The sequence below is a fragment of the Triticum aestivum genome, chromosome 3D, assembly GCF_018294505.1.
Source record: "Triticum aestivum cultivar Chinese Spring chromosome 3D, IWGSC CS RefSeq v2.1, whole genome shotgun sequence".
Lineage (NCBI taxonomy): Eukaryota > Viridiplantae > Streptophyta > Magnoliopsida > Poales > Poaceae > Triticum > Triticum aestivum.
The window spans coordinates 283,728,921-283,748,201 of record NC_057802.1 but is presented as its reverse complement, the minus strand read 5'-3'; the positions used below and the strand labels follow the sequence as shown (position 1 = coordinate 283,748,201).

General features: G+C 47.0%; 1 protein-coding gene across 2 annotated transcripts; it reads left to right on the top strand.

The window, feature by feature from the left end:
• Window positions 1-1,556: 1,556 nt before the first annotated feature.
• LOC123078448 (calcineurin B-like protein 9) lies at window positions 1,557-7,270 on the top strand. Of its 2 annotated transcripts, XM_044500958.1 has the most exons (9): window positions 1,558-1,758; window positions 1,851-2,127; window positions 2,248-2,330; window positions 5,750-5,809; window positions 5,957-6,065; window positions 6,154-6,206; window positions 6,310-6,390; window positions 6,513-6,625; window positions 6,781-7,270. In XM_044500958.1, exons 1-9 carry the CDS (start codon window positions 1,723-1,725, stop codon window positions 6,833-6,835), a joined length of 867 nt encoding a protein of 288 aa, XP_044356893.1. In that variant the 5' UTR covers window positions 1,558-1,722; the 3' UTR covers window positions 6,836-7,270. The 2 variants fall into 2 exon arrangements, with proteins under 2 accessions (XP_044356894.1, XP_044356893.1); XM_044500959.1 differs by lacking the exon at window positions 6,513-6,625 and having other exon boundaries at window positions 1,557-1,758.
• Window positions 7,271-19,281: the final 12,011 nt, after the last annotated feature.

Sequence of the window (19,281 nt, the reverse complement as noted above, 5' to 3'; positions counted from 1 at the left end):
CCTTCATGTAGCAGAAGATGGGCACCGGAGGCCAGCTGTGGCCCCATAAGGCATCAGGGCGCGCCCAGGGGGTGGCCGGGCCCTGTTGCCTTATGGGCAACTGGTGGCCCCCCTCTGGTGTTTCTTTGCTCCAGTATTTTTTATTTATTCAATAAAAAATCATCCTGAAGTTTCAGATCATTTGGAGCTTTGTAGAATAGTTATCTTTGTTGTAGCTCTTTTAGGTTCAGAACTCCAGCTCCCGGTAATCTCCCTCTCCATGTAAAGCTTGCAAATCAAGAGAGAAAAGGCATTAGAATTGCATCATAAAGTGAAATAATGACCCAAAAACAATATAAATATTAGTAGGAAAACATGATGCAAAATGGACGTATCAGCCATCGCTTGCGGCAGATCTCGCCGCCGCTACGGGACTAGTACAACGTCTGTTGCTCAACTAGGAATCTGGGATCCTCTCAACCATGGTCGCGATGGCATAGTCGTTCGCCTACTCGCCGGTGTTTTGCCCCTCCCCGAGTCGGTACTCATCGAGGAGCCGAAGGTTGTATCTTTAGTCCTCTTATGCATGTCGGAACGCCGACATCGGCGAGCCTGCTGCTCTTCTGCCAATACGACGTCGAAGCACGCTCGGGGCATGCTCCAATGATATGTCGACATGGACCAACGAGGGCGGTGGTCCCGGCTTGTCGTCGTATGCCTCGTCCGTCCTCTTGTCGGCGTCGCTGCCCTCCGGCGAGCTCGCCGGCAAGCTTGCCTCTATTCAACTGGCACGGCAAGCCTGCTAGTTGGCCAGCTCCTGCTTCTGTTCGATGGAGAGGCTGTCGCATAACGCTTTGGAGCTCGAGGTATGGCAGACGTGGTGCAACTAGGAGATCGGGAGCGGAGGTGTGGTATGGTGCGGTGCCGATCGTGTCGGCTTGGCCATGTATAAATAGCAGGCGCCGGCTAGGCCAAGTGACAGGATGTGCGAATGCGGACGCTAGAGTGGGTTTCTCGGCAGTCGTGCTTTCTTTAATGCCGTCAGGCGGATGGACGGGCAACCTATTTGAATGCGGAGAGAGTCGTCCGGTCATGCCGCTCTGGCATTGAACAGGTGCGAGACCGGACGTGGCGCGAGCGGCATTCTCGGTCGGCGTGCGTGAGAGGGTTTTGCTTGGGACCGAGGTGTTGACGCGTGCGTGCCAGCGGTCTGGGCGCCCGCAAAGCCCCATCCCGCTGATTTGCCTCCGGTTTACGAGAAAACAGAGTCGGGGCCGGTCTGTGGACCAATGACAAAATGCATCCGGACCGCTTGATTAGGACGGATACAGGCGGTTTGAGAGTCCGCTTTGGAGATGTCCTTAGCCTTAGGCTTGAAAGAAAGTTTAAGAAAGCTGCTTTACTTGCGATATCCTTGTGTCACGCACGCCGTCATGTTTTTGGCCGTCCGACATGTGTTAAAAAAAGGATATTCTCGAATCGATAAAAGCAGATAAAGCACGCAAAGAAGAGAAGAAAAGAAACTGCTAAAAAGGAAGAGAAGAAAAGAAGAAAGAAAAACTAAAAGCGGGTTGTGGTTTGTGCGTCCGAGCATGACACAAACTGAAGGAAATGATCATTACGGCAAGGAAATCTCAGCTGAAAGCGAGCCGGCGTCACACTGCCACTGAACTCCCCAACTAGCACAATGCCTGAGCCCCCAAAACGACACGGCCGGTCACGCGGGTGGTGGCGTACGCCGCCATGGACTCGCGCTTCTCCTCCGGCTCCGGGGACGTGGTGCGCTTGCGCTTCCCGCCTTCTTCCTCTGCCTTGGACGGACGAAATCCGAATGTCTTTTATGAGCTGCGATTTCCCATGTTCGTCCGCAGAGGTCGGGGAGCTCGCTGACGGTGGGGGAGCGGCTCTGCGCCGCCTTCTTGCCATTCGTTGCCGTCGCCGAGGCCGTCTTCTTCGTCCTCACCGACTGCCTCGCCGACATCTGCCCTTCGTCGTCCTCCTCCTCGCGCCTGCGCAGAGAACCCTCTGCTTCGTACATCCTCACGGCCAAGAAGAAGAGCCACCACCTGTTCCGCCGCCGCGTCGGGCCAGGCTGCATCTCCCTCGACTTCGGCAACCTTGCTCGCCTCGCCGAGGAGTCCCGTTGCTGTACTTAAATCCCTCTTCCCCCTTCCGGGTTCTTAGTTCTTACCTGCCGTTCTTTGCAATGTCGTTTGATCCAGTTCTCCCTCCCTCTCTTTCTTTTCCTTTTGATGAAATTGAACGAAGTCTCGGTGAACGAGGTGGAGGCGCTGTTTGAGCTCTACAAGAAGATCAGCTGCTCCATTATCGACGACGGGCTCATCCACAAGGTACCTCAAAAAACCGCTTCAGTTCTTACATCTGGCGCTTCTTCCGATCAGTAAATTAGTGTTGAATTGCTTGCTTCTCGCTCTTCTTTTCAGTACAGGGAGCAGTTTATATGTTTTTAGAACCTCAAGCCGTGTTCTATCCCGTGGGTAATTGGGTTCTGCTTGTAGGCTTCAGCCTGAAGGGAATAGGTTTTATTGGCCGCATGGATAGTGACACTTTGATATATAGAGATGATCGTTTAGGAGTATTTGGTTACAAGAGTGCGATGCGCAACCATTTTTTTTTTGGACGCCAGTGTGATGTGCAACTTAGTATCTGATCACGAAGTGTTGTGCCAACTGCTAACGTATCCAGACATGACCAGTGCACATGGGAGTGTTATAAAATTGGTTTGACAGCACATGGAATTTTTTCCAGGTTAGCAAGTTGTGTGGCTTCCATGTGCACCTTCAACCTTAAAGCCTGCATCTCTGTATGTGTGGTTGTCGTGTTCCTTCTTGTGTCATCCCAAGTGATCCAACATAATGGTGATTGGTGAAGTATGGAGTGCGTATAAGTGGTAGGACTAGGGTTCCTACCGGCTCTACTCCTTAGGTTATAAGGGCAGAACAGCGGAGATTGAGGGCGAGGACGCGAGCTCCGGCGCGTTGGCGCTGTCGCGAGGAAGGAGGATGGCGCCGGCGGCTAGGGTTAGAGGCGGCTAGGGTTCCGGCTCCTCTGGGAGCCGGGCAATAGAGATAATATTCTTCTTATTGCTTGATTCCAAAAAGAGTCTTACAGCCTATATTTATAACCTAGATAACTTGCATAAGAATTAACCTAAGATAACTTGCATAAGTATTAATCTAAGATAACTCGTGGGCTAAGATTGCCCGGTGGGCCTAGCTAAACCGGCCATAACACTTCTCCCCGCCTGCACAAACAGCTCGTCCTCGAGCTGTAAGGTGGGGAAGCGCTTGCTGAACTCCTCGAGCTGATCAACCAGCGTCAAACACCTTCTCGACAGTTGGGGCGGCCAGGTCGGTGGCGACGGCGTCCTCCGGAATGTAGTCTGCAACCTCCAGGTAGAAGAGTCGCGGGCAGGCGTGGCCGGGCGTGTAGGGCTCGTCGCAGTTGAAGCACAACCCTTGGCGGCGACGCTCGAGTATCTCGGCTGAGGTGAGCCGGCGGAACGGGCGCGCCGCGGTCGCGGCAAGGGGTGCCGCAGAAGCCTGCCGGAATTCGGCACGGGTAGCGACCCAGCGGTCCGGGACGGTGATTCCTGCTGGATGGCCACCGCGCGGCGCTCGAACGCGCGGGCGTAGTACATGGCCGACTGGAGATCCTGGGGTCCCCGAAGCTCCACGTCCACGCGGATGTGATCCGGAAGTCCACCGACAAAGAGGTCGGCCCGCTGCTGCGCCGTCACACCCGACGCATGGCATGCCAGGGCCTGAAAACGGTCGGCGTAGTCCTGCACCGTGGAGGTGAAGGGAAGACGGCCGAGCTCCGCCAGACGGCTCCCGCGAACCGGAGGCCCAAAGCGAAGGAGGCAGAGCTCGCGGAAGCGCTCCCAAGGGGGCATGCGGCCCTCGTCCTGCTCGAGGGCGTAGTACCAGGTCTGGGCTGCGCCGCGGAGGTGATAAGAGGCAAGCCAGGTCCGCTCCGAAGCGAGTGTGCGCTGCCCGCGGAAGAACTGGTCACACTGGTTGAGCCAGTTGAGGGGATCCTCCGTGCCGTCATAAGTGGCGAAGTCGATCTTGGCGAATCGCGGCGGTGTCTGGGTCGGAGCGCCGTGTCGAGCTGGCTCGGAGGTGCGGAGCAGCGAGGCGGGTGGAGCCTGGTCGGAGTACTCCGGATAGGGACCCGCGGAGCCAGATGGCCCGCCGAGCTGCGGAAACGGGGTCGGCTGCTCCCGAGCCGTGGTGTAGACCGGCGAAGGCGAAGACGCAGCTGCCCACGCTGGAAGTGGCGACGGGGAGGGCGGGAACCGGACCTGACGGATCGGGAGGCCGGTCGGCGAGGGTGCCCTCGAGCTGGGCAGGGGCGGCGCCGGTGGTTGCAGCGTCGGTGGCGGAGGGTGGGCCGGCGCGTCGGTGGCCGCGGGGACGGCGGCTGTAAATACCACAGAGGGCTCGCGGCCGGAGTGGACCCGCCGGGGTGGCCCGTCGGGAACGTCAGCAGCGGCAGCCCGGTGCAGGCCGGCGCGGAGAACGGCGGCTGCAGAGGGCCGGTGGCCCCCGCCTGCGGCGTCTGCTGTAGCGGCCACAGAGCCGCTGAGGGCGCCGGCGCCAAGTGCCAGAGGGGCGCCGCGGCCGCCGGTGGCCCGCTCGGTGGAGCCGGCGCAGCCGGCACGGACGGAACCGGCGCGGGCCAGACCAGCCACGGGGCTGGGGCGGGCGGGGGCAGCCGCGGGTGGCGCCGCAAGCGCTGGCGCGGCCCGCTGCGGCCAGGCCGGCTCTAGAGCGGATGGCGGCGGTAGCGCCGGGTATCCTCCGGCGAGGGCCGCGGGCACCGAGTACCACGGAAGAGCCGGCGGTCCGGAGGGCACGGGCGGCGGGAGCGGCGGTGACGGCCTGTACGGGCTGGCCAGGTAAAGCCGGATGCCCTGGACCGCGACGACCAGGTCGTTGAGGACACCGGCCATGGCCTCCGGGGAGTATTGGGCCGGGAGAGTCGATGGAGCTGGCGGCGTAGTGGTGACGGGGGGCGGCAGCAGGCCGGTGGGCGCGCCGGAGATGAGATCCAGCGGCGCCGACGGAAGGGCCAGCTGCCCCGTGGCGATCGGAGATGACGCGGCGGCGGTGGTGGTGGTAAGGGGCAGCGGCGGTGGTGGTGGCGGTGAAGACATGGTCGAAACCCGGGTACCTGATACCAAATTGGTAGGACTAGGGTTCCTACCGGCTCTACTCCTTAGGTTATAAGGGCAGAACAGCGGAGATTGAGGGCGAGGACGCGAGCTCCGGCGCGTTGGCGCCGTCGCGAGGAAGGAGGATGGCGGCGGCGGCTAGGGCTCCGGCTCCTCTGGGAGCCGGGCAATAGAGATAATATTCTTCTTATTGCTTGATTCCAAAAAGAGTCTTACAGCCTATATTTATAACCTAGATAACTTGCATAAGAATTAACCTAAGATAACTTGCATAAGAATTAATCTAAGATAACTTGTGGGCTAAGATTGCCCGGTGGGCCTAGCTAAACCGGCCATAACACTAAGTTTTTTATTAAGCTAACACTGTCGTAATTTTTGCATTTACTTGACTGGTGTGCAAGTCAGTTATCCGTGCACATATAACGTCTTGGGATAAAAAATACTTGTGTCTTAAGAACATCGTGAGTAATAAGCAAAGTTTGAATGTCCTATCTTCTCGAATACTAGTATGATTGGAACTGTCGATTTTTTTTTCCTCTTATCTGTTTCATCTGTTGAAATATTGTTTAGGAAGAACTGCAGCTAGCATTATTCAAGACTCCTAGCGGGCAGAATCTTTTTATTGATAGGGTGAGTCATAATTTTTCTATCTTTAAATGCTGCGAAGTTCATTATTTACACAAATTTCTGAATTCTTGTTCTTGTTATTATGGAATTATTCACATCAGATGTTGCTAGAAATAGAACACACAGCTAAAGTTGTTCTCTGTAATCCAGGTTTTTGATTTGTTTGATGAAAAGAAGAATGGAGTAATAGAGTTTGATGAGTTTATTCATGCTCTCAGTGTCTTCCATCCATGTTCACCTGTGGAGGATAAGATTAATTGTAAGTACGGTTCCTGCTGAAATCACCTGCCCATATTAATGTGATGAGATATTTAAAGGGGCTGCTCTCTTTCTGTTTTCTTTTTCAGTTGCATTTAAGCTGTATGATTTGAGGCAAACCGGATTTATTGAGCGTGAAGAGGTTAGTTCATTATCATGTTCTATTTTTATATCTATTATGGATGTAATTCTCATTTTAAGCTGATCCTCGGCAAGATGATCCATTGGCATGCCTGTTTTTTTAGGTTATGCAAATGGTTATTGCCATTTTGAATGAATCTGATATGAAATTGTCTGACGAGCTTCTTGAGGCCATCATAGATAAGGTAAACAATAACTTGCTTGGCCATCTCTGGTAAATTTTCTTAATCATCTTGTGTGGATGCATGGTTTCACTTTCAGTTTCAGAAAAATTTCAGTAGATGTAAGTATTGACTTGACGTTTCAGACGTTTGAAGACGCTGATACAGATAGGGATGGGAAAATCAGCCAAGAAGAATGGAAGGAATTTGTATTGCGCCACCCTAATCTGTTAAAGAACATGACCCTACCCTATCTAAGGTTTGAGTTTGAAAGCTACAGCCAATTAACTGCAATTGTTGTTTTGTAAATTACAGCCAGCATGTGTTATAGCTATCCAGAGATTTCTTGTCATTGTTCTTCAAAGAATAGATTTGTTTACTTTACTGATTTCTTCTCCATGTCATATAATTCAGGGACATCACAACATCTTTTCCTAGTTTTGTCTTCAACACGGCAGTTGAAGACTAAAGAGTGCAAGATTCGTTCATGACGGCGACAAGTTGGCAGCATATTATATCTGTCAGCTGTCTTGTTGAATATCGGGTTTCCTGAGAAACAGAATACTCATAACCACCTAGTGAAGAAAATTGCCATCGGTGACTGTTGATTGTGTCTGTCATCAGAGAACTGAATCGGCGCCGAACCAAGGACCACGACGGCAACTTAGAAATGAAGCAACGATCATGAGCTCAAACTGGTATTTTCAGAGCTGTACATACATCACTCCTTTAGCTCAGAGAAGCTCAGGGTAAACTGTACATATATGCTCGGGCTTGTACAAGGGAATTCAGACAAGGCACCGGAAGTGCCAGCCAGTTCTGGAATCAGCAGTTAGTTTGTTCGAGTGCCTTCCCGCCTAACAGACTATCTTATGAATTCTATACATTCTATCATATTAGCTTTGGTTGTTGTTTTTCTCTCTTTTTTTTTGGGTCAGAAACCTTCCGGAGACGCATGTTTTTGCTTGGCGGTAGCAGCAAAATACTGCTGAACAATCTACCTAATGTTGTTTCATGGACCAATCATCCAGTCCGTGGTAGGAACATATATATATACAGTACTAGCAAAAAGGCCCGTGCGTTGCAACGGAAGAAAAAAAATACCACACGCTCTTAATTTATAAAAGATGGTCTATAATCTGAGAATTTGTAGCTATGACCCAAACAAAAATGGTCTTAACTTATAAAAGCGTAGTTTAAGATTCCACGAGAGTTTTATTTCAACATGGCTTGCATGCAGATTTAATCCGTACAAAGAAACGAGCAAGTGATCATGCATTTATTCATGTCATGTTCGGGATGAGGTGTTTTTACGGGTGAGTAAAGAAAAACGACAAAAACAAACGATCTTATGGTGCGCATCGTCCAACAGGCCGACCCCATTTCAGGCGGCGGAGAACGATGCGGACTGCGGCTCGTCTTGATGTGGCCAGAACTCGGCGCCTACAGGGAGGAGCGACTCAACAAAGGTTGTGTGCGCGTCGTCTAACAGGCCGATGGTGGCGCACTGGTTGGCTACTGGGTCGTTTGCTGATGTTGGCACCGCACCTACCAAGAAAAGGTAGAGGATCGTACCTCCGCCAGAGATGGTAAACGACGCGACAGGTTGATAGCCAGAGGCGAGGAACCGTTGGTGTGGCGATTAACATTGCAGCCTACATAGTATATTTTAAATTGTTAACAGATAAAATAACATCATATTCAGATTCTATTTATTTTTCTAATCAAATTTCATATACAACAGGTTAAATTTAGAGTTACGGTTTAGAAGATATGAGTATTTTAAAAAGCATTTAATATGTACTGCGGGTTTAATGTCAGAAACATTAAGGAGTTTTTCATAAAATAGCATGACGGACTAAGAATACCTATTTCTTTTATTAGTAGGTATAGATTCCTTCCGTCACAAAATAAGTGTCGTGAGACGGAGGCAGTAGTAAGTAGACTTGTTTTATAAGATTTCAAGCCTTTGATGTTCCTTGGATTATGCAAGGACAGTTCTTCATCTGTTCTTCAACTGGGATAAGATTGCACATCATATCAAGTGTTTCACATCATATTTTTCTAGTGCTAATCATTGATGTGAAGTAAAGTAATTTTCTTTGACTGGGATAAGAGATTGCACATCATATCGAGTGCTTCACTCCCTGCAGAAAGCGAACTCACACCAATCACCAAATGCCAGCATTATGGTGAAAAGAATCATCCCTGATGGGCTGCACGTACAACCAACCTTCTAACCATTCAACCATAGTTTGATTCCCATCTAAAAAAGATCACGGTATGGTTATTCATTATGCATTATTTCTATTATAGTGTAAAAACTAACTTGATCAACCCAGAATAGTCACGTCATATACTAGAAACTAGAAACAAGAAAATCTGGGGGATACAACAGGCGCAGGTGGATGGAACCTGATAGATATTATGATGAGCTGTCGTATTGGCTTCTACCGGCAGTGTTGAAGTTTACTTTCATGAAGTTTTTTGACAAAGGAATAATACTAATATCGAAAAGATATTATGGCCTCTACACCAAAATGACCCAAGAGCTACCCAAAACATCGAGGATGCACATAGCTAAATTATTACTCCCTCCGTTCTATAATATAAGAACGTTTTTTACACTACACTAATGTCAAAAACGTTCTTATATTATGGGACGGAGGGAGTACAAAACAAAGAAAAAAAGATCAACACAACAGCTGCAGCAAACAACATCCATAACCATTAATGATGGCAACCCAAGGTACCAAGATAGATGCTCCAACAACGGTGCCTCCATAAATGAAACAAGGCATGGACCCTGTCGTCGCTTGATCCAACCATCAAGGCCACATCATTGGTTTTCACCTCAGAGAAGAGTCTAGTAAACTCCATGCAATGCCTTCAACAAGGGAGCGCCTCGTGAACGGCATGCCAGGTTGAACCAATGAAAGTCAGACCTGATAGATCATGGGTTTTCAGCCCTGGAACTCGTGCCCATGCACTATAAAAGCACCTCCGCTGTTTTGAAGCAAAACCCGTAGAACAATCGGTTCTACGGTGTATATTAATAAAAGAATAGAAGTTCAAATATGTACATAGAAAAGCACCTCCTAGATGATGTCACCTTGTTCTGCCACCACCTGTTGATCCATCATCGCACAGCCGTTCATACGCACATTTCTGGTAGACCTAGCGACACAATTAGAACCATGCCCGCGTAACACATGTTGTTCAACAGTGTCGTAGGTACACCCGCCATCTCCACCGATTCCATGCCATCGAGAGTCTAGACCGCCTACGTAACCAATTTTGGTCAATCCCATCGGGCAACTTGGAGAAGGCAAAACCCACACATCAGGCAAAGTTGAGTCGCCTAATATTTTTTGGCAGACACCATCTTGGACCATGTGGAACACTCCAAACCTTTGCACTGAGAGGGGAGACATCCAATCACCCACGGTGTCCCGTTGGGAACCTCCAATACGGATGTTAAAAGCGGTTGACCTTGTTGAAGTGTATATATGGATTGCCTAGCTTTTTGCATCAGTTTAGCCTTTTGGTTGTGTTGGCCAGTGCATGAAGTTTAACATGGTATCAGGGCATAAGGTCTTGAGTTCAAGTCCCGACTTTCACAATTTATCCAAAAATTATTGTTGCCCCCCCCTCTGTGTCCATGTATAGGCCCCTTGAGCCATACCTCTAAGTCTATTCACGTGTTGACTTCCCGTTGAAGTGTATATGTCGATTGCCTAGCCCTTTCCCCCGGTTTAGACTTTTGGTTGCGTTGACTAGCGCATCAAGCTTAACAGACCTTACGCCGGTAGAGACTGTTAGCAGCCTCTAGTCGTGCCGCTGGGAGTAAAATAACCGATGCGCGTGCAACCATGCTAATCCGTAAATCGCATCCATACAGGGACCAAGAAGATGCACCGCGAATAGGAACCAGGAAAACTCACCATCACGGCGAATCAAGGAATGAAAAGCCACTGTTGCAAGTCAGCGTCGTCTTTGTTGAAGCCACGACCGGCCGCCTCGCTGCCCTTGCAGCCATTGCAACATGTCCATGGATGAGATGTCCCAGGGCCACCGCTCCAACATCCGACCTCCGCTGGGACTCCTGTAGCGTAGGGCCTCCTATCTTTGTCCACCAGGCATATATTGCTCGTTGGCTTCCTCCGTCAATGGCAAGGTGGGTTGGTATGGGAGGAGACGGGGCGGGCGGCGACTAGGGTCTCTCCTGGCAGCCCCCAAGAGTAGTCGGGCGTCTTTACCTTGCCTAACAGTATGATTTTTCGATAATACACAAGTGTAGGGGGTCGCAACAATTTTCGAGGGAAGTATCACAACCCAAGTTTATTAATTAAACACAAGGGGAGCCAAATAATATTTAAAAGCCTTAGCAGTTGAGTTGCCAATTCTCTGGAAACAAATACTTGCTGGAAAGAATTTATTAGTAGCAAAAGTGATGTTAGTTATTGTAGTTGGATTGCAACGATGTAACGGAATTCAATAATACTCAATAGTTGTCAAGTACAAGGTAACTGAAAGAGAGCAACAATGATTAAAAGTGTAGACATGGAGATGGATAATGGATGTTGCATGGATAGAATAAATTATGTAATAGCGGTAACATAGGGAAACAATAAGTTAGTTCCAATTCATCAAATATTTGTAGGCATGTATTCCATATATAATTGTATGTGCGTGCAATAAAAACTTGCACAACATCTTTTGTCCTACCCACCCTTTTTAGCTGGATCCTAATGAAAATTAAGGGTAATTAAGGAACTCCTTTCACAAAGTACCGATCAAAGCACTGACACTTATGTGCTTGTAATAGTGACACATGTGTGTGATGCATGGCTGGAGATGAAGATACCATTGAACACTTATATTTACTTGTCCTTTTAGCCAAAATTACTGGAAAAAAATTGTTATACCATACACTTCTGGCATCTCTAGGATTGAGGTCACTAAAAGGGCAAAGGATAACTGTGACTCCCCCGATTTAATGGGGCACTAATCATACACACAAATGCGCACGATCAAGATCAGAGACTCACGAGAAGATATCACAACACAACTCTAGACACAAATAAAATGATACAAGCTTTATATTACAAGCCAGGGGCCTCGAGGGCTCGAGTACATAAGCTCGAATACACAAGAGTCAGCGAAAGCAACAATATCTGAGTATAAGTAAACAAGTCTGCCTTAAGAAGGATATCAAAACAAAGAAAACATGGATCGAAAAGGCACAAGCCTCCTGCCTGGGAGCCTCCTAACTACTCCTGGTCGTCGGTGGTTTCCACGTAGTAGTAGGCTCCGTCGGGGTAGTAGTAGTCAGCGGCGGGATCAGCTGGCTCTTGGAGGTCCGTCATCTGATCGCAGCAATCAGGTAGAGGGGAAAAAGGTAGCAAAGCAATCGTGAGTACTCATCCAAAGTACTTGCAAGACTTACATTAGATCTATGCTAAGTACGCATCGGTATCAAAGGAATGGGGCTATATCCTTGGACTAGACTGCAGAAATGCCAGATTAGGGAGAAGGGCCTAGCCTATCAAAGACTAGCATCTTGCAGCGTCTTGCAGCACTAGAAGAGTGCAGATTAGCATAACATAGGTAATAAGTATGTTGTAGTAAGGCCCAGAGATCATTCCTCGACTCCCTGCGAGAAAGAAATCCCGGAGCCATCATATCCATTTAGTGTCTCCAGTATCCAGTTCTAGTTGTATAGATCGGGATACAACTCCGAGCGTCCGTTGCCGTGGACATGGCTATTCAAATAGATTAACTTCCCTGCAGGGGTGCACAAACTTACCCAACAAGCTCGATTAACTTCGGCCGAATGCACTTTTCTAGGTCATGCCCGGCCTTGACTGATCGACACGCCATAGTCACACGCCATAGTCCTACATAGGCTCAACAGAGAGGCCAACACGCCGGTCCACATCCTAAATGTGAAGGGGTCATGGGCCAATCATCCTTTGCAATCTTGCACGTTGTGAACGCGGCCTAGAGCAGACCCACTAAGGGAGTCCTGGATTACGGGGTCCTCGAGCGTCCGGGTTATGTGACGTGGGCCGGACTGATGGGCTGTGAAGATACAAGACGGAAGACTTTCCCCCGTGTCCGGATGGGACTCTCCTTGGCGTGCGGATATGAAGATTCCTTTCTCTGTAAACTGACTCTGTACAACCCTAGCCCCCTCCGGTGTCTATATAAACCGGAGGGTTTAGTCCGTAGAGACAATCATAATCAGACAGGCTAGACATCTAGGGTTTAGTCATTACGATCTCGTGGTAGATCAACTCTTGTAACCCCTATACTCATCAAAGTCAATCAAGCAGGAAGTAGGGTATTACCTCCATCAAGAGGGCCCGAACCTGGGTAAACATCGTGTCCCCTGCCTCCTGTTACCTTCGATCCTTAGACGCATAGTTCGGGACTCCCTACCCGAGATCTGTCAGTTTTGACACCGACATTGGTGCTTTCATTGAGAGTTCCTCCGTGTGGTCGACAGAAGGATCGATGCCTCTCCTCGTCATCAACGACAAAATCACCTCTGGAGGAACCCTAGTTCCTGGGCAGACCCTCCAGATTGGCAAGATCACTATAGGCGCCCGTCCGGCCATAAAGCCTGAGGTGGTCCCCTGAATTGCCAAAAACCATCTCCACATCAACCCCGAAAGCATCGACAAGATGGATCCAACAGATGTTTCGTCTTTAAACGAACTGCTAGATCGCATCGCCGCCCTGGGGGTTTCAATAGATTACGATCTGATTGGGCTTAAACCCGACCAGAGAGAAATCATATCCCCACCAATCACCTGGTGACCGTCGTGGAAGAGCAAGGTGAGGATACTACTCCTCCTGCACTAAAAACAAACTATGTTTGGATTTCCGAGCTCTGCGAGCCGGACACTCTTCTTCAAGAAACTATTCGTCCTCCGAACATAGAACTAGGCTTTGAGCCTAAAAATTCTCAAGACACTCCGGATCCTGGGCCGTTAATCTCAGAAATTTCTCAGAACCCGGATTCTATAGTGGGCCATGGGACAGATTTAATCCCACCCGCCCACCACAAGCAATACTCTCCAAGCTATTCCGGTCCCCCGGACATATGCGATTTAATGTATATACGACAGCAACCTCAGGAAACAGTCTACCACTTTTGGGCTAGATTCCTACTTGTTAAAAACAAGATTAAAGATTGCTGCGACGATGATGCGGTATCAGTTTTTTCCGCAACTGTACAGACGAGGGGATCCTCAATGCCCTCAACCGACACCGCATATTGCACTTTGCAGATTTGGCTCACATAGTACAGAAGTACTGCGCAATGGAAAGCGCCTGGAAAGCCCAGACAGCTCGGTGGGAATCACCGGCCTCTAAGCCACCCATCGTCCGGGCAAAAAGGATGCACCCTCACGGGGCACTCAATCATCGCTTCACGGACAAGAAAATTAAGCCCCTTACAGGGCATAGGACCGTCCTTGATGAATGGCTTGAGAAGCCTTGCCAGATACATACGACGCCGAATTCCGAACCAACGCATAGCCTCCGGGCATGTTGGATACTTCGGCAGGTGGCTAAAAGCGGTGAGGCCATCCTCACTAAAACTACCCCAGCAAGGTACCCCTTCGAGGGTAACGATCTCAATGTGTTCACGGTCTTCGAGACCTTCTCTTCAAACAATCGGCGCAAAAGGGCGCCCCGCGACCTCGCCGAAGTTAACTGATAACCCACAAGTATAGGGGATCAATTGTAGCCTCTTTCAATAAGTAAGAGTGTCGAACCCAACGATGAGCTAAAGGTAGAACAAATATTCCCTCAAATTCTATCGACCACCGATACAACTCTACGCACACTTGACGTTCGCTTTACCGGAAACAAGTATGAAACTAGAAGTACTTTGTAGGTGTTTTTGGATAGGTTTGCAAGATAATAAAGAGCGAGTAAATAAAAGCTAGGGGCTGTTTAGATGAAGACACAACTAAATTATTTTTAGTAGAGAGCTTTTTGTCATGAGAAAGTTATTTGTCCCTAGGCAATCGATAACTAGACCGGTAATCATTATTGCAATTTTATTTGAGGGAGAGGCATAAGCTAACATACTTTCTCTACTTGGATCATTTGCACTTATGATTGGAACTCTAGCAAGAATCCGCAACTACTAAAGATCATTAAGGTAAAACCCAACCATAGCGTTAAAGTATCAAGTCCTCTTTATCCCATACACAAACAACCTACTTACTCGGGTCTGTGCTTCTGTCACTCACGCCACCCACCATAAGCAAATCATGAACATATTGCAAACCCTACAACGGGAATCCCTCACGCTTGCGCGACACGGAGAGCACCATAGGACAGCACCAATAATAAAACATGCAACTCAAACCAATCATGATCATCAATTAACCCATGGGACAAAACGGATCTACTCAAACATCATAGGATAGCCATACGTCATTGGGAAATAATATATAGCGTTGAGCACCATGTTTAAGTAGAGATTACAGCGGGTAAGAAAGAGGTTACACCGCTGCATAGAGGGGGGAAGAGTTGGTGATGATGACAGTGAAGTTGTTGGTGAAGATTGCGGTGATGATGATGGCCCCCGGTGGCACTCCAGCGCCACCGGAAGCGAGGGAGAGAGAGCCCCCCTCCTTCTTCGTTTTCTTCTTCTTTGACCTCCTCCCTAGATGGGAGAAGGGTTTCCCCTCTGGTCCTTGGTCTCCATGGCATGGGAGGGGCGAGAGCCCCTCCGAGATTGGATCTGTCTCTCTGTCTCTCTCTGTTTCTGCGTTCTCCCCTGCTGCCCTTTCACCGTTTCTTTTATATCCGGAGATCTGTAACTCCGATTGGGTTGAATCCTTTTCCCAGATTTTTCTCATAAAATTAGCTTTCTTGTGGAAAAAGAAGAGCGTCAACCGCCTTACGGGGTGCCTACGAGGGTCCAGGGCGCGCCTGCCCCCTGGGGCGCGCTCCCCTGCCTCGTGCCCCCCTCGGGCACCGTCTCGCGTTGATTTTACTTCCCAAAAATCATAAATATTCCAAAATAATTCTCCATCCGTTTTTATCCCGTTTGGATTCCGTTTGATATGGGGTTTCTGCGAAACATAAAACATGCAACAAACAGGAACTGGCACTGGGCACTGGATCAATATGTTAGTCCCAAAAATAATATAAAAAGTTGCCAAAAGTATATGAAAGTTGTATAATATTGGCATGGAACAATCAAAAATTATAGATACGACGGAGACGTATCAGCATCCCCAAGCTTAATTCCTGCTCGTCCTCGAGTAGGTAAATGATAAAAAAGATAATTTTTGATGTGGAACGCTACCTAGCATAATCTTGATCATGTATCTAATCATGGCATGAATATTAAGATACGAGTGATTCAAAGCAATAGTCTATCATTTGACATAAAAACATTAATACTTCAAGCCTACTAATAAAGCAATCATGTCTTTTCAAAATAACATGGCCAAAGAAAGTTATCCCTACAAAATCATATAGTCTGGCTATGCTCCATCTTCACCACACAAAATATTCAAATCATGCACAACCCCGATGACAAGCTGAGCAATTGGTTCATACTTTTTAACACGCTTCAGCTTTTTCAACCCTGACGCAATACATGAGCGCAAGCCATGGATATAGCACTATAGGTGGAATAGAATATGATGATGGGGGTTATGTGGAGAAGACAAAAAGGGAGAAAGTCTCACATTGACGCGGCTAATCAACGGGCTATGGAGATGCCCATCAATTGATGTCAATGTGAGGAGTAGGGATTGCCATGCAACGGATGCACTAGAGCTATAAGTATATGAAAGCTCAAACTGAAACTAAGTGGGTGTCCATCCAACTTGCTTGCTCATGAAGACCTAGGGCATTTGAGGAAGCCCATCGTTGGAATATACAAGCCAAGTTCTATAATGAAAATCCCACTAGTATATGAAAGTGATAGCTCAAGAGACTCTCTATATGAAGAACATGGTGCTACTTTGAAGCACAAGTGTGGTAAAAGGATAGTAACATTGCCCCTTCTCTCTTTTTCTCTCATTTTTTTCTTTTTTTGGGCCTTCTATTTTTTTGTCCTTTCTCTCTTTTTTTTCGTCCGGAGTCTCATCCCGACTTGTGGGGGAATCATAGTCTCCATCATCCTTTCCTCACTGGGGCAATGCTCTAATAATGATGATCATCACACTTTTATTTACTTACAACTCAATATTACAACTCGATACTAGAACAAAGATATGACTCTATATGAATGCCTCCGGCGGTGTACCGGGATGTGCAATGATCTAGCGTAGCAATGACATCAAAAAACAGACAAGCCATGAAAATATCATGCTAGCTATCTTACGATCATGCAAAGCAATATGATAATGAATGCTCGAGTCATGTATATGATGATGATGGAAGTTGCATGGCAATATATCTCGGAATGGCTATGGAAATGCCATGATAGGTAGGTATGGTGGCTGTTTTGAGGAAGATATAATGAGGCTGATGTGTGATAAAGCGTATCGTATCACGGGGTTTGGATGCACTGGCAAAGTTTGCACCAACTCTCGAGGTGAGAAAGGGCAATGCACGGTACCGAAGAGGCTAGCAATGATGGAAGGGTGAGAATGCGTATAATCCATGGACTCACATTAGTCATAAAGAACTCATATACTTATTGCAAAAGTTTATTAGCCCTCGAAGCAAAGTACTACTACGCATGCCCCTAGGGGAATAGATTGGTAGGAAAAGACCATCGCTCGTCCCCGACCGCCACTCATAAGGAAGACAATCAATAAATAAATCATGCTCCGACTTCGTTACATAATGGTTCACCATACGTGCATGCTACGGGAATCACAAACCTCAACACAAGTATTTCTACAATCCACAACTACCCACTAGCATGACTCTAATATCACCATCTTTATATCGCAAAACTATTGCAAGGAATCAAACATATCATATTCAGTGATCTACAAGTTTTATGTAGGATTTTATGACTAACCATGTGAATGACCAGTTCCTGTCATCTCTCTAAATAGATATAAGTGAAGCAAGAGAGTTTAATTCTTTCTACAAAATATGTGCCCACGCTCTAACAAATATAAGTGAAGCAAAAGAGCATTCTACAAATGGCGGTTGTCTAAGTGAAGAGAAACAGGCAATCCAAACTTCAAATGATATAAGTGAAGCACATGAAGCATTCTATAAAGCCATACTCAAAAGATATAAGTGAAGTGCAAAGAGCATTATATAAATCAACCAAGGACCATCTCATCCAGCATGGTGCATAAAAGAAAAATGAAAACTAAATGCAAAAGACGCTCCAAGATTTGCACATATCGCATGAACGAAACGAATCCGAGAACATACCGATACTTGTTGAAGAAAATGGGATGCCTTCCGGGGCATCCCCAAGCTTAGACGCTTGAGTCTCCTTGAATATTTACTTGGGGTGCCTTGGGCATCCCCAAGCTTGAGCTCTTGCCTCTCCTCCTTTTTTTCATATCGAGACCTTCTCGATCATCGAACACTTCATCCACACAAAACTTCAACAGAAAACTCGGTAAGATCCGTTAGTATAATAAAGCAAATCACTACTCTAAGTACTGTTGCAAACCAATTCATATTTTGTTTTTGCATTGTGTCTACTGTAGTATAACTTTTTCATGGCTTAATCCACTGATATAAATCAATAGTTTCATCAAAACAAGCAAACTATGCATCAAAAACAGAATCTGTCTAAAACAGAACAGTCTGTAATAATCTGAACATTAACCATACTTCTGATACTTGAAAATTTGCCAAAATTAGGAAAAATAAAAAATTTGTATATAAAGACAGTGCAAAAAGTTTCAGAACCATTTGACGTTCCAGTAAAAAATGAAAAATCGCGCACTACAGCCAAAGTTTCTGTCCTGCACCGTACAAACCAACAAGCATTGTAAACATCCTAAAGGCAAACCTTGGCACATTATTTTTATAATACAATGGAATTGTACAAGGGGGTAATTATTTTTGTTGAAAAGTTTCTGTAATCAAGATTCACAAAGTTTCCATGAGCATGAACAAAGTTCAAGGCTAGCTCCCACTTCAACAATGCTCGTCTGTCTCACTTTCGCTTTTCTTTTTGAAAAAGTTTTAGGTTCCCCTCTTTATTTTTGTTGTTTTTAAACTATATGAAAGCACTCAACAGAAATAAATGACTCTATAAAACTTCCGGGTTGTCTCCCTGGCAGCGCTTTCTTTAAAGCCATTAAGCTAGGCATATAGTGCTCAAGTAATGAATCCACCCGGATCCCAAGGTATAACAAAGCCAATTTTAATTAACAATGATTTATAATTTAGTAGTGAGCACAAAGTAACATACATCATGCAACAATGAAGTCTAACTCTCTTCCTATGCATCGGCATGTCATAAAAGAACAATTCATGCACACATAGTAAAGGCCAATGCGTAGTATAAACAGTTTCTTGCAATTTTATCGTGTTGGAAACATAGAGAGGTGGAGATATAGTTCCTCTCTCATAATAATTTCAAGTAGGAGAAGCAAGCACATGCATATTATATTCATCAAAATCATCAGGTGCAACGGTAAAAGGCAACCCATCAATATAATCCTTAATAAGTGCAAACTTCTCCGATATAGTGTAGTCGGGAGAATTCAAAAAGATAATAGGACTATCATGCATGGGTGCAATAGCAACAATTTCATGTTTAACATAAGGAACTATAGCAAGTTCATCTCCATAAGCATAATTCATATTGGCATCTTGGCCACAAGCATAGCAAGCATCATCAAAAAGGGATATTTCAAAAGAATCAACGGGATCATAATAATCATCATAGCATTCATCCTTCGGTAAGCACGAAGGGAAGTTAAACAATGTATGAGTTGAAGAGTT

Bases quoted from the DNA above. Each gene is read 5' to 3' on its own strand.
- LOC123078448 (XM_044500958.1), top strand. From the start codon at position 1,723: ATGGACTCGCGCTTCTCCTCCGGCTCCGGGGACGTG. The intron at 6,391-6,512 runs GTAAACAATAAC...TTGACGTTTCAG, and splicing joins TTGAGGCCATCATAGATAAG to ACGTTTGAAGACGCTGATAC. The intron at 6,626-6,780 runs GTTTGAGTTTGA...CATATAATTCAG, and splicing joins ATGACCCTACCCTATCTAAG to GGACATCACAACATCTTTTC.